Genomic DNA, 15,450 nt, shown 5'->3' with positions numbered 1-15,450 from the left:
CAGCCTCAATTTGGGGAAAAAATTAATTTCATTTCTTAGCAATCAGATCAGAGCAGGTGATGAGAAATAAAATGAGTTCTTAAAACCCTTTCCCCCAACCCCTCTGGTCTTCCCGGACTTAACCTCACTCCCAATTTTTCAGGAGTGGCACATGAGGACTCAACAAAATGTCCCAGAATGATTTTTTTCTCACTTATTTTTGCTGACTCTGTGGTTCCATCAAGTCCAGCCATGAAGTGTAAGGCTGCACAACTCTCTTACAAAGAGCAAATAGTTGGAGTGAAGCAAATTGGTCACTCGACTGCAGCATCTCCAGGATGAATTTGCTCTCTCATTCCATGTGCTGTTTTTCCTGCAGCACATTCTGGGATGCACATAGAAATGCACTTATTCCACTATTAAACAAAATATTCATGGAAGGAGACAGCAAAGTTTGAAATTCAGGGGCTTGGAAAAATCTCATAAAAGAACAGTTTAAGAATACCAAGTAATGATTCCTTAAAGGATAAGAGAATACAGTGGAAGAAATACAATGGAAGACTTTTTTAGGAAAATATTCTTATGGAAATTTTATTATATCCTGCATCTTTCCTTTTCAGGATATGAATGAAGTAGCCAGCTTCGTTCAAGGCTCAACAAATGGTTGTGAACAGAATGATTTAAACTACCCTCCTTACACTCCCGGTAAGTCTTTAATCAGAAAGTAAAATATATTTATAAAAAAATAAATTATGAATTATTGTGAAATTATCTTCAAGAATACAACATGATTTTAGTTTGAACATTCCTATGGATGGAAAAATCTATGTCTAATGTAGGTGTAGTTTTTACAAATGCATTTTTTCTCTTGTCAAATTATTTCTGAATATTGTCGCTGCCTTAATTATGTCTGATAATATGACACTATCAGTGGTTTTTTGGATATATCCAGAACTAAAATGGACTTCATAGTTTGCATTAAGTAGTAAATTTAAGTAACTTTTGCCAACGTGTCAGATGATGATTCAGAAACTTAAGAGCAAAATTCTCAGTTATTCCTTGGAAGGGGCAAAGCTCAAGAGTGGGAATATCACAGAGCAAAGATGGATCAAACCAACAGCCAAGAGCAGCACTTCTGTTTTGTAGTACTTCTACTGCCTTGGTGAAAAATTAAAGAGGAAAAAGGGGCTTTTGAACACCGTGACTGTGCATGAAAGAAAAGACTGGAAATATTAAAAATAAAAATATACCTTACAAATGATGTTTTTCTTCATTTCTTCAAGGAATTGTTGACAGGCTGATGTTTTCCAAGACATTGTGCATGGATGCAGTGCAGAACTGGGGGAAGCATTATGATGTCCACAATCTTTATGGATATTCCATGGGCATAGCAACACGGAGGTAAGGAATGCATCCTAAAATCTTCACAAAAGGGTTTCAGAGCAGCACATGACCTACATTTTCCAAAACACCAAGGGATTTGACTACTAAAGGAACACAATTCCTGGGAACAATTGTATTAGATTTAAGCCAATTCAGATAAGGCAAAACCTGCTGACTGGAGTTGGTGGAAAAAGCCACAGATTGGTTGTCAGAGCTGTGTAAAAAGATTATTTAAAATTAACATCCTGAACTTTGCTAAAATACACCTTGCAAACTGTAAAGGATCCCACATCCCTGGGATGAATAATTAGTATAAATCAGTGTAAATCTGCCTTATGTGGAACTATGAATGTCTGAGTTGTCTTTGCATAATTCCAGTCTCATTTCCTTTTAAGAGCCATCGAGACTGTGTTTCCTGGAAAGAGGAGCTTCATGATTTCAAGGTCTACTTTTATGGGATCAGGAAAGCAAACAGGACACTGGCTGGGAGATAATGCAGCAACGTGGGATCACTTAAAATGGGCAATACCTGGAATGCTGGAGTTCAACCTCTTTGGAATTCCTTATGTATGACATCACTTTGTGCCATCCTTTCAAAACCCAGGGACAAGCACTAACTCCAGCTCTGTGATAACACATTATCTGATCAAGCACTATCCAGATAATCATCCTACATTTGCAGCTCCAAATTAACCCTCTTTAGGAATCTGGTTTTAGCTTTTTTATGTTTCCCAATTATTGATTTTTGATTTAGGCCATTATTTTTTGATTACTGTGTGTCTATAGTGAGATAAATGTGGGTAACAAATTTATGATTTTATACATCTCAAGCTACCCATTACTTCTAGTATTTAAACCCTAGTGAGAGATGTAAAACACTGGTTTTCTTGTAATTTCAAATTAAATAGTGACATCCATTTATGAGGTAAATAGCCAAATTCCTTTCTATGATTTAAATTTGCATGACTTTGGAGATTTTTGTCCTAATGTCTACATATTAGCACCAATCAGGAAAGTAAAGATTTGGGAAAAATGGAATGATGGGCAGTGTTAGCTAGTTGTCAGTTTAATGTTTTGGACAACATAACTGAATTTGGAAGAAAAAAGGCAACACAAATGTGTTAAGTGGCTCAGTCCCCATGATTATCAATTAAGATTGAATTAATGCACCTTGTGCAGAGATTTGAGATGCAGCATCCTGTACATCCAACATGTTCTGCTTCTATTTAAAGATTGGAGCAGACATTTGTGGCTTCTTTGATGACACCACAGAAGAACTTTGCAGACGCTGGATGCAAGTGGGAGCATTTTACCCCTTCTCCAGAAATCACAATTCTGAAGGATACATAGTAAGTTGTGCTTTTGCTTAAAAATTGCTTTGTGTTACACAACCACATTTCCTTTAATATCACTTTTAATCATTGCTGTCACTGGCCAGTTTGAACACAGCAGAACCTTAAGCTTTCTTTATGAAGTCTCACATCTGAGAGATTCAGCTTCATAAAGGTTAATTGAGGATACACTTGTTTGGCAACAGTGTCATCAATAGTTCTGACTATTGAGGGCTGTGTGACTCTCGGGAGCCCCTTGGCACCAGCCTGGCTGCCAGGATAAAACCTGGACTAACCCTGAAGTGCCCTCCTTGCTGATGGGGAAAGAGGGATGTGCAGGGAGAGCCCAGAGGGGCAGGACCTGAGGCCACACCACCAGGAAGGAGAACCCAGTGCGGAGCTGCACCGTTAAATTCCAACCTCTCTGAAACAGCAGCCACTTCTCCCACCTTTCACAGAACGTTTTTTACGTGCTGCAAATAACAAGTTGCTGTTTGTTTTCAGTCTCAAGACCCAGCTGTGTTTGGAGCTGACTCAGTGCTGGTGAACAGCTCCAAGCACTACCTGAACATTCGCTACATGCTGCTGCCCTACCTGTACACGCTCTTTTACAAAGCTCACACCCAAGGGGACACAGTGGTACGGCCACTTCTGCACGAGTAAGTTTGCTCATCAGCCCGTGGGACAGTTTTGTAACAAGAGTTAGGCACATCAGATGCTGTTAGAGACTTTGACACCCGTGTACCCTGTGAAAATGGACACTGGAATGTCTATAGACAGCTTCCCAAGACGTGAAATTCCGCTTTGGAGTAATAAGAAGGCAGTTTTTATATGACACTCTTTAGTTAAGATCCTAGACAATCAATACCCTGAAACCTTGGGACTGCTGCTGATGGTACAGATCACAAAAAAACTCAGTTACTGCTCTATCCTTCCCATGTGTCCAGGTTCTACAACGATGAAGCAACGTGGGACATCGGCGAGCAGTTCCTCTGGGGTCCTGGGCTGCTGATTTCCCCTGTACTTTATCCAGTAGGTTTGGCTGTTTTGGGATCTATCTTGTAAGCACATGACATGTTGAGTCACCACTTTTCCCCCTTAATTTATTGCTCCCAATGAGAAATAATTTTATCCCTGCTGAAATGGAAAATCTTGCACTTAAACCCCACTCCTATATTCCAGTCCTCTCGGGAGTCCAAGGCATCTGGTGTGATATTCTACTTTACCTCTGAATTTCCTTTGGAATCAGTTTCTCTTGCTGCATTTCAGCCTGTCTGTGGCACAACAAGAAAACCAAAAGATCATGATTTGTTCTGTGGCAGAATGTTGTAGATAATGATTGTTCATTCCAGCAACACGATTGCCACGGAGAAACACAAATCATTTGTTAAATACATAAAGGGAAAGCAAAAATCTGAAAGAGGCCAGACTTGAAAAATGTGGAAATGAAGATATAGAGATACTTGTGGATATGATCTGGTTCACTGGGTTAGAAGCATTGTGACTTTGGGTGGCTTGCAATGAGCTGCCACTTCGTAGAGCAGTGATTTAGTTGTCTCCCAGTGGCTTTGCAAATATTGTGTTTGGGTTGCTCTCCTCCTTTTTGGGCATCACCCTGAAAACCAGGAATGCACAAGTATCGATGATTTTTCTCCCAGTGAACTTTAGTCTTATTGGAATATTGAGCTTATTTGATTATGTTGCCCTGAAATTTGATGTTGTTTCTTTGTTCACCTTCCAGGGCGTGAGTTACACTGATATCTACTTACCTGATGCAATGTGGTACGAGTTTGAGACGGTAAGGAAACGCAGAGGACATCGTGGGGGTGTTTCCTAAATGGCAATGGGACTAAATTAGATAGGTCTCTGTCACCACAGCAGGGCTGCCAAAAGTAAAGCTTGTGGGAAGGAGATGGTGAGACAAGGGATGAAGGGTGGTGGAGTGAGCTCAAGAATCAACACCTCGAGAAAGGACTCAGGTACAGGACATTGAATCATAATGATATGCAGGTGTTTGATCTTTGCATGCCCATTAGCCCAGAGATATTTACAGAACTCCAGCTCTTTCTAAAGGGAAGAATTTTGATGAAACTCAGCACTTAAGAAAGCACTCCCAGCAGTGAGTAACAACATTACCTGTTCTCTTTTCCATCTGTGTCAAAAAGGGCAATCCAATCTATTCGAGGAGACTATGGTACACTTTATCAACACCAGCAGACAAAATTGGAGTCCATTTGAGAGGAGGATACATTTTCCCTTTCCAAAACCCAGGCAACACGACAGTTGCAAGGTATTCTTCACAACTGAAAGCTTTTGATGGTTTGTTTTGTTTTTCCAAGACCGGGTTGAGGAATTTTAGGTTACAAATAAGTAGCAGCTCGTTGTATTTAGCATTTTCACCTTGAAATCTGGGAATAGTGTGAGCCACACCTCACTTCCACACCTGTTGGTGTTACAGGTTCAGTGGTGAATTGTAGGTTTATTTGCATAGCAATTTGTATTAATGTTTTAAGATTGTTTAGATGTTTGTTTTACATGTAAGTCTCTCTTTCCACAGCCGCAGGAATCCAATGGGACTTATAATTGCCCTGGATGATAATAATAATGCCACTGGGGACTTGTTCTGGGATGATGGGGAATCTACAGGTGAGCAGTTATCAATAGTGGAATAAGTATAATTAACAAAGCATTAAAAAGCACAGGTTTCAGTGTTCCTGCTGGTTTCATGGAGGAAAAAAAAAAGATGATGTAGCACTCTGCTACTGCTTGCTCATTTATCAATAATTTTTCATCATTTTTAAGTAGAAAACTGAAAATATTAATTGTAAGATTAAAGTCATGACTGAATTCCACACAAGTAAAATAAAAAAGACACAAACCTCTAATTTGAGGTTAAACCCCTAGTTTGAGGTTTTGGCTTCCAGTGAAGTTCATGCTTTTGGAATCCATGCATGTGTAAGGAAAGCAGAGCTCATCCTGGAGCAGTGGAAAGACAAGAGTGAAGTCAGAGTAATATTACCATTTGGTAAAAAGGATGAATGCTGCAATATTAGCTGCATGTTTCATTTATAATTCTGGGAATTAGATAGAGATTGTGCAGATGGTGATTCATGGACTTATTTGGTATGCAAGTTATCTAATCTTTAGGTGTTCAGGAGATTACAGAGATTTTCCCAGGTGATTTACCCAAACCACTGTCCATCCATGGGTGATATCTGAATTGGGGCATTCTCCCCTCTGTCTTCTGATACAAATAACCTTCCTCCAATATTTAGTCACAGTCCATGTGTTCTACTTGTACAAGTGCTGGAGCCTTGACTCAGCTTCCATGGAAACAGGCAGCTCCTGGGGTTCCCAGCTGCATCCCCCTTTCCTAATTGTTAATTCCTAATCCTCCCTTGTCCTCCACATTTACACCTTCAACCTCCATAACTCCTTTTTCTTGTTAACCAAACCAGTCATATCTCTCAGGAAAACTTTTAAGCCTCTGCTTTTTAAATTTGTGGAATTTAGGGATGCTTTTAAGAAATAGAGCTGTGATTCAGCTGATTATTGCTACCATAAATACAGAAGGCCTTGGGTGGCTGCTGTACATGTGGGTGACAGCTCGATGGACTCCTTTGGCAGGGCCTAAAATAATGCAGCTGTTACTGTACTCACTGCTGTTGGCAAACAAAGCACTAAAACATCTTATGATTTTTATTTCCTGCCTCAAACCTACAGGTTTTAGTCTTTCAGGGAAACCATTTACAATTTACTTGTGATGACAGTATTTATTTTTTTTTTCCATAAAGTGGGAAAAAAAAGGCCACATTGGCTCAACTTTTGTATTTCTTTTTCCTGCTCATGGGTTATTTCCTCTCTTATAGTTCCATGGTCTTTACTACTATCATCGCTGTCATCATTGTTACAGGGTATTTTAAAGGGTTGGTTTTCACCCAAACATCTGTATTTAAGATAAGGAGGGACACCAGTGAAATAAAAATCAGTCCGTTTTTGAAAAGCTGATTTCAACGAATTTTTGAAAAATTTGGGAAAAGCGGATCTCCTGAGAAGGCTGGCCCAGGGGAAAAAACAAAAAGAGAAATTTCAGTTCCTCAAGAAACAGTAAATATTTGAGTTGCTTAGTGCAGCTTCTGAATGCAGTAATGATAATAATTAACCATTTATTGGTCTCTAGCAGTGGCACAGTCCTGGTTTTAATTCTATTCCTTTCTTCACTGCAAGAGTAATTTCTTTCTTTAACTTTTAGGTACCATTGAGAATAGAAACTACCTTTTCTATGAGTTTACATGTTCCAATGTAAGTATTTTATTTTAAATGCTCTTATTTTCAAGTTTTGATTTCTATCAAGTGTCGTCCAAGAGCATTCTCTTCTCCCTCCTTATTTTCCTCTGAGAACCAAAAGTCAAAGAGGAATCATGTTCAAAATACTGTAATTTAATGGGGATGAAATCTGTTGTCTTTTTTTCTGCTAGTTTATATAAGTGGGTAAAGAACTCCTATTTCCTTTCACATAATAAACTCAGCAGTGATGTTTATTGAGAGAGAAAATTATGAAGCATCAGTGGCAGTTAAAAGAGAGTCAAAAACGAGGTGCATGTAATGGTTTTGATTCTAAAAATTGTGGAAATTTAAAAAAAAATAGATTTTTTTTTTTTGTACAGCTGAATTACTCTAAAGAGTGAGGAAAACACACATTCTCTGAACCCCTGGAAACTCCAAAATGATTTTTATTGTGTTATTTGTTTAAGCTGAAACTGCCTGGACAGGGTTATTTTACACCAGGGTGAAGTCCTGAGAGTGTTTCTATTCAATATTGACAGGACTTATCAAATAACAAGGAATTTGGACACAACATGATAGCATATTATTTGTACAATAATAATAATAATAATAATAAATATCTGCTAAAGGAATTCATTCCTTTGCCATGATGGAATATCACGAGACAAGTGAGAGAATGTAGAGGAACACGAGTGGAAGAACATGGTTTAGTAATTTTTTTTTAATCATAAGTAATCAAAGAATCATTTGTAGATAAGAAACCTCAGTTGCTGTTGGAGCTTGAAACTCCTGTAAGCAAATCATCTCTTGACTGTAACGACATTGAATTAAAAATTAACCTCAAGTGTCACATGGAGGATGTTCTACACTGGCACGTGTGGTAGCCATGCTGCACTTTGGCCTCTTAATCTAAGAATAGTTAAAGACATTGAATAGGAAGTGGTATTTTTATATCAGGGAAAGTGAATAAGAACCTTTGCTTGTTAAAACCCAGCGAGATCACTGTTGAGCAACACTTACCTGCCCTGTCACAGACACACCCCAGCCTTTTTTGTTGCCCAAAAAAGCAAACAAGAAAGTTGAAACACAGCTATAAAGCACATTATACAGATGGGAGAAAAGCATTAGTGTGATAACAACAAGCAGAGCAAGAATTATTATGTTAGGAAAATTAGATTGGCTTACTTTATGCTATAATATGAAAATCTGATCAGAAAGAAATAGTTAAATCAAGAGGACTTTTGGCAGATTTTTTTTTTTTTGTAAGAATGTGTCCACTATTTTTCAGAATACTCTGCACATCAATGTTGCATTCAACAACTACAGTGATCCAAACAACTTGAGATTTGAAGAAATCAGGATATTCGGAGTGCGCCAGGAAGTAATATCAGTCACTGTGTATGAAAACAATGTTGTGCAAGATTATCCACTTAATATCAACTATAGTTCTTTATACCAGGTAAAACAGTAACAGGAATATGGAAAGTAAACATATTTCAAATTGCATCAGTTTTGTTTTGTGTATTGCAAAGGACAGTCCTCAGTGCTAGCGCTGTTTCAGTAAAATGTAATGCGGATTTTATTGCAGAATGGAAGTAAAATTGCATTCAACTTAGTGCATCTAAGTTGTGGTCTCACACCCTCAGTGCAGCAAACAGTTTATTATTATTTATTACTATTTATATTAACTCGTGTATTTGTTCTGGTTTGCTTCCAAGGAAGCTGTGGGATTAACTCAATTTTTTTAGATTCCTGATTTTTCTGATTTTTGTCTGCAAGAATATCGGTTGTGTGTGTTTGTAAAAGCGAAACTGGATCAAATATTACAGGGCAGGGGGTTTTGTGAGCTGTCAAGTCACAAAGTGCACTATCCTTGAGCACCAGCAGCTCTGCTGACTGAAGGAAAGATGGATGGGATGTGACATTTAATAACTCTTTATTGTTTAATGTTTATAGACTGCCACTATAACAGGACTTCAACTTGAACTGGGAAGATCTTACACAATACAATGGCAGCAAAACATAACTCTCGAGGAAAGGTTTGATTGTTATCCCAGTCCTGATCCAACACAAGAAAAATGTGAACAACTTGGCTGTACCTGGGAAGTAAGTAATTATTTTCTCTAAACTAATAAGACAGAAAGATTTCCAGAGTCAGAGCTTTTTCTTTGTGGTTGTTACCAAATAAAAAGTAGTTTGGCAGATTTGTCAGCTTTAAATAAAATGGGGTGCAGATCTCAGCTGGCCTGTACTGCTGGGTTTTGTTCTCCTCACTAGTTGGCAACTGGGTAAACTCTCTCAAAGTGCATCAGAAATTGAGGAAAAATGTGGTATTTTTTGAAAGATGGAAAGAAATAGTATTAGAGTGATGAAAAAGGATAATAACACCTGCAGCTACCTCTTCTGCTTCACTGGCACCGTGGCCTGCAAGGCTCATCCCCTTTGTCTCACCTTCACAGGCATTGAGGGACATTTTAAATCAAATCACTTCCTCTGGATCTCAGTTTGAGGGGAAACCCTTGAATCTCCTGGAAATTTTGATTCTGATGTGACCTTAATTGTTTATGTCCATGTCAAGGAACTCTTTCCAAATCACAATTGAAAGGGAGGAAGCTTTGGGATTGAGAGTGAGGAAGCTTTAGGAATTTCAACAGGCCAGGATTAAACCATGAGCTGAAGATCAGAGAGACAGGGAAATTAAATCCACCAAGGCTTCAGTTTCCTGACTGAACTATTTGTACAGCCTTCACTGGATTGTTTTATTCTATCTGATTTAGAGTAGAGATCAATGGATTCTGTGATATTTCTTTATTGTTGGTAGTTGCATTAAGCTTTCCCTCAAATCCTACATTTGATGGATGTCTGATAAAACTGGGATTCCTTGCTGTAAGGAATAAAAAAATCTGGCTCCTTAACCTGTAACTTCTTTCTGTTTGCATCAGGAAACACAAAATACGGATGTCCCTTCCTGCTACTTCAGCTCTGACACCCCTTACTACCTAGAGAACGTCCAATACTCCTCCACAGGGGTTGTGGCTGACCTGACTTTGAACAGTGCCAGCATCAGAGCTAATGAGTCTTTGACTACTCCCATCAGCACCCTACGTGTGGAGGTCGTATATCACCTGGACAACATGCTGCAGTTCAAGGTAATCCCAGCCCAGGACTTCCAGGAGCTGTTAAAAATAACCTTGGTTATGGAAATTATGACAGCTTTTTATAGTCAGGTTTATGTTACACAGGCAGCAGCACCTTTGTCTAAATATGTTTCTCCTTCTAAGCAATTATTTGTTGTTGCTCTTTGCTCGCATCTTTTTTTTTCGTCCTGGAATTTCGTGCTCAGTTTTACAACAAAATGAATCAAAGGTATAATGTGTAATGGCAACCAGAAACTTTGAAACTGAAAGTATTTTGTTAATATACAGGTAAATTTATCTGTAAGTGTTATCATGACTCTGCAGCTTATTTTTACATCCATCATTCTACTCCTGTTCTAAATTTTTCGATGCGCTGTTGTTTAACTGTAATTTATTGCCATGCATTTCACAATACTGAACTAAGTGTGATGCCATGAAATGATGAGACATCAAAAACTAACTTATTTCAACTTTCAGAATACAGGAATCATTAAAAAAACGAGTTGAGAAAAAGATTAATTAGAAAGATATTTACCACATACAGAAAGCACATATGAATATTTTCAATATAAGTACATACTTTAAATTCATATAGATAATTAGACAAACCATTCCTGATCTAAAATAAATCCTTAAGGGATTTTTTTTTTCCCCTGAAAAAAATACTGTGAAATAATTGTGAAGAAAACGTATTGTAAGAAAATAGTCAGCAAGTGTTAGAAAATCACAGCAAGTGTTTTAAAAATCATACCAAATTTCTCTCACTATTATAGGTAAGATTTCAAACATGTTGCTTATTGGAATGAATTGATTTCTCCTTCACAGATCTATGATTATGCAAACTCACGATATGAGGTCCCAATCCCACTGAATCTCCCCAGCTCCCCAACAAGCTCAAGCCAGAGTCGACTTTATGACGCATCCCTTCAGGTAAAACCCTTTGGAATACGAATCCAGCGCAGGAGCACAGGGACATTCATGTAAGTCACTGTCACTTTATGCTATTTTATTTTATTTCACTTGTGGTTTTTTACCTCTTTTTAAGGCAAACTGTTTTCTTGTGCTGGAGTGAGGGACACTGACAGCTCCCAGTGGGTGTTCCTTGTGTAATTCCCAGCTTTCTGGGGGTGGGGGGGGGGCACAGTGATTTCCTACACTTCCTAAAATATTCCTTAGGTGACCACAGCACTGAACGTTAAGGATTGACCATTTGGTTCAGTTTTGGGGAATGGTCAGGAAAAAAAAAGTACATAGAAGGAAGTAACATCTCAACTAACTTATAGATGGGTTTTGGTACATGACAGGAGCTTCACTTCTTTCTTTGATTAATTCAGAGCTAGAAAACAGAAAGCAATGATGTTGGCAGCTGTGTGTTATGATTTTTATTTAAAAAATCCAGTTATTTCAATTTTTAAAGTTCTTAAGGCTTAATTGGAAGCTGGATTCCCTTTTGCCAACCAGAGTAATAACCCAACCTGCAGTTCAAGCTCCTGGAACGATGTAATTCTTTGGCAGAGCACTTGAGGTTACAGTTTGATTTCTAACTCTAAAGATGCTGATTTACAACAAATGTGACCTGTGAATGCAATTTCAGCGTAATCTGCACAAAAAGTTCAGTGAACTATAAAAAACACCTTATTTTCTCTATTCCATTTGGCACCAGTGCTCAGTCTGGGAGGCAAATACTGTCCTGAAACACATTTTGTCACTAAATTGCCAAAATACAGTGTAACTTGATGACCATGATGCCTGTGCATAATATATCTCTCTCTGAGAGACTTCGTGTCTCTAAACTGTTTATCAATTCTCAGACACCCCCATTTCACGTGCTTTAAGTTTTCTTGAGAACCACAACGGTTTTATTCCCTTTTTACTGAAGAGCAGGAATTTCAGAGGAAGAGAGTAGCCTAAAAAAAGCATCAGCCGGCTCAACACAGCACTGAGGCCACACTCCACTCTTGTTTTCCTCTTCCCGTTTCAGCTGGAATTCAGCCCTGCCCACCTTCACCTTCAGCGACATGTTCATCCAGATTTCCACCCGCTTGGCCTCCGAGTACATCTATGGATTAGGGGAGTCTGAAAAACCCACATTCCGAAACGACATCAACTGGCAAACCTGGGGGATGTTCACCAGGGATCAGCCTCCTACTGTAAGTACCAGAAAACACAACTTTTGGACCCATGAGTCCAATGCTCAGAGTTGTTCAGTAAGAATTTAAAGTCTGGTACTGGACACACCCATTGGCTTTGATCATATTTGTAAGGGTTTATAATTTGGACGGTCTCAATGGCAAAGGTCTTGTGTGAAACTGTTCTTCATGGTCTGCAAGACCAATGTGTGGAGCTCAGGCCTTGAGCTGGTGTTAGAAGATGACAAATGGCTTAGAAATAACAGCACGTTCCTCCTTTTTTATTATTCTGAAAGTTAGACACAAGTCAGGGCAACTCCTACTATTTTGGGATTAATTTAGTACCCACAGGGGTAATTCAGCAATCTTTTGTCTGTTGCTGTTATTTCCTACAAGATGCCACATTGGCAATTTGCTGAGAATGACCAATGGAAGTGGTGGTTAATTATAGCTCCAATTCCCAGGTCAGGTTTGAATATATTTTTGAGAAAATGAAAGATAACAGAATGTCAGCAGCTTCTCCTGAGCACGTAAACAGCTGGTCCTGTTTGAAAAGGGAAAGTTTTGTCCTGAGGAAGTACCTTCTCATTAGTGAGTTTTAAGGGCAGTAACACCTTTGCTTTCCTTCCTGCCTGGGCAGCCTGAACAAGGCTGACTGGAGTTGTGAAGCTGGAAAGTAAATATGTTTTGTAGGTGTGTAGAGTTTAGGTATATAATTTTGGAGTTTATTTGTTATATCTTTGGCAGTTGCGCCTCGTCTTTTATTAAATGTATTACTAAATGTAAATAAGCAAATGTTTGTGATGTTTCCCCGGTAAAATGTGGTTTATTTTATTTGCAGTACCAGCTGAATTCCTATGGTTATCATCCATTTTACATGGCTCTTGAAGAAGATGGCAATGCCCACGGGGTTTTCTTGCTTAACAGCAATGCAATGGGTAAGAAAACCTTCACTTTATTTCATAGAATCATGGAATGGTTTGGATTGGAAGGGACCTTAAAACTCATTTAATTCCAACCCCCATGCCATGGGCAGGGACACCTTCCACTAGCCCAGGTTGCTCCAGCTTGGACTTGGACACTTCCAGGGATGATGGGGCAGCCACAGCTTCTCTGGGCAACCTGTGCCAGCGCCTCCCCACCCTCACAGGGAAGAATTTCTTCCTAAAATCCAATCTAAAACTGCTCTCTTTCAGTTTAAGATCACTGCCCCTTGTCCCATCACTCCAGGCCCTTGTAAACAGACTCTTCCCCTCTTCTTCAATGGGTTTTATTTTTATGGTCAGTGTTTTGCAGCAGTGGCAGATCCAGGTGCCCTTTACTCATTTCCTCTCCTCCATTCCCAGATGTGACTTTCCAGCCAACCCCTGCCCTGACCTACCGGACAACCGGGGGAGTTCTCGACTTCTACGTGTTTTTGGGCCCAACGCCGGAGATGGTTGTCCAGCAGTACACGGAAGTAGGATCCTTGTTCTCGTACAACCTAATGCTGGGTTTGGGTTGGTTGCTTTGTTCTCTCTTCACCTGCTCACCACAAATATTTTTCCTCCCCTCCAGCTGATTGGACGGCCGGTCATGCCGGCCTACTGGTCCTTGGGATTCCAGCTGTGCCGCTACGGATACAGGAACGACTCAGAGGTCTCCCAGGTGGTGGAGGAGATGAAGGCAGCTGACATTCCCCATGTACGCTGGGAACAATTCATAGCTGAGCTCATTCCTGCAATTTTGGCTTCATAGCATTAACTAGGACCTATTTGAAACACAAAATCACAGATCAACCAAAAAAAAAAAAACCGCCATGGTAGACTAGAGCAGATTTTATGCCACAGCTGAACATCTCTGCAGAATCTGAGCCATGTTAAATGCAGGCCTTAGGCTGCTTTATTTTCTTTATCATTCCTGCCAAAGCAGCACGAAGGAGCAGAGATCAACAAGGAAAGCAAACAGGGGGGAAAAAAGGAAGCAGCTTTCCATAGTGCTCTGTGTCAAGTCCACTGTTGCTAGGAAGGTTGGAATAGCACACAAACCTAACAAAATTATATTATAAATTGAGTATGACTCCATTTTAACTGCAATTAATATCAAGGTTTCGATATAGAACAACTATTTCCACTGTTTTCTTATAGACATGGAAGCACATGTGCAGTTTCTGTGTACAGACATATATATACATATCCAGGAATTTTTTTGTCTATCATGTATCAGTTTCTACCCTCAGACTGGATGCAGCAGTGAAGGGCTTATTTTGAATTGGACTTGCTGATAAATTGTGTAATATTCATTTAACAGCTTTAGTCTAAAGTTACCACTGCTTCCAATTTTACAGATCAAACGTTCAGTGTTTTACTTATTTTGGCAGATTTTCAATCTTTAGCAAAAAAAATAAAAAGAGAGAAATTAATTTAAATTAATTGGTGTTTTTTTTTTTGGTTTTTTGATTTTGTTTTTTTTTTTTTTAACTGCAGGATGTCCAATATGTAGATATTGACTACATGGAGAGGCAACTGGACTTCACCCTCGGCACACGCTTTGCTGGATTACCAGCTCTGATTAACAGAATCAAAGCAGATGGAATGAGATTCATCATCATCCTGGTCAGTTTGGAACAGTGTTTTTAAATTTCAGTACAGCATTGCAGAATGCAGAATATATTCAACAACTTTCTAAACTTGGGGTTTGAGTGTAAAAGTATTTTTTAATTGTAGGATCCAACCATTTCTGGAAATGAAACCAATTATCCTACATTCAATAGAGGTGTGGATAATGATGTCTTCATGAAACGGCCTAATTCCGATGAAATTATATATTCCAAGGTACTGTACAGGGAAGAACAGTTCTTTCTGTCTGTTCCTGATGCTCAGATTTCATTCAATGTGATTTGATTCTTTGAAATATTCTTTTTCCTTTAGGTCTGGCCATTCCTTCCTAATGTAGTAGTTAATGAGTCCCTGCCTGAGCAAACCCAGATAGCGGTAAGTGTTCATAAGGTTTGGTTTGGTACTCAAATTAGATGTTAATTAATAAAAATATTAGCAAACTAATTGATTAATCTCATGGAAGGAATAACAGTCAGAAACTGGTCAGCCTTCCTAATAGGCAAAAAAATGAGCAAACAAGTAATTATTTTTTGCCCTTCTTATTTTATTTTTTTATAAAATTCCAACATTTTAACAGTAGTATGCTTTTAATCTTGTATCTGTCTCA

The 15,450-nt window shown here is 38.8% G+C and overlaps 1 protein-coding gene across 1 annotated transcript in view; it reads left to right on the top strand.

Moving 5' to 3' along the window:
- SI (sucrase-isomaltase) overlaps positions 1–15,450 on the top strand; it is a 41,648-nt gene that overhangs the window by 11,674 nt on the left and 14,524 nt on the right. Inside the window, exons 13-33 of the mRNA XM_029962330.1 lie at positions 600–684; positions 1,263–1,380; positions 1,758–1,929; positions 2,595–2,711; positions 3,198–3,352; positions 3,641–3,725; positions 4,435–4,491; positions 4,859–4,983; positions 5,251–5,339; positions 6,946–6,995; positions 8,269–8,439; positions 8,937–9,086; positions 9,923–10,129; positions 10,943–11,097; positions 12,099–12,267; positions 13,088–13,184; positions 13,593–13,705; positions 13,804–13,929; positions 14,712–14,840; positions 14,952–15,059; positions 15,156–15,218. Coding sequence (XP_029818190.1) covers positions 600–684; positions 1,263–1,380; positions 1,758–1,929; positions 2,595–2,711; positions 3,198–3,352; positions 3,641–3,725; positions 4,435–4,491; positions 4,859–4,983; positions 5,251–5,339; positions 6,946–6,995; positions 8,269–8,439; positions 8,937–9,086; positions 9,923–10,129; positions 10,943–11,097; positions 12,099–12,267; positions 13,088–13,184; positions 13,593–13,705; positions 13,804–13,929; positions 14,712–14,840; positions 14,952–15,059; positions 15,156–15,218 — 2,541 coding nt within the window. The remainder of the gene's footprint in view (positions 1–599; positions 685–1,262; positions 1,381–1,757; positions 1,930–2,594; positions 2,712–3,197; positions 3,353–3,640; positions 3,726–4,434; positions 4,492–4,858; positions 4,984–5,250; positions 5,340–6,945; positions 6,996–8,268; positions 8,440–8,936; positions 9,087–9,922; positions 10,130–10,942; positions 11,098–12,098; positions 12,268–13,087; positions 13,185–13,592; positions 13,706–13,803; positions 13,930–14,711; positions 14,841–14,951; positions 15,060–15,155; positions 15,219–15,450) is intronic.

Source organism: Manacus vitellinus, unplaced genomic scaffold, assembly GCF_001715985.3.
Source record: "Manacus vitellinus isolate BGI_N305 unplaced genomic scaffold, ASM171598v3 scaffold_45_pilon, whole genome shotgun sequence".
Classification (NCBI taxonomy): Eukaryota; Metazoa; Chordata; class Aves; order Passeriformes; family Pipridae; genus Manacus; species Manacus vitellinus.
Note: the sequence above shows the minus strand (reverse complement) of the source record. Positions and strands in the feature narration are given on the sequence as shown.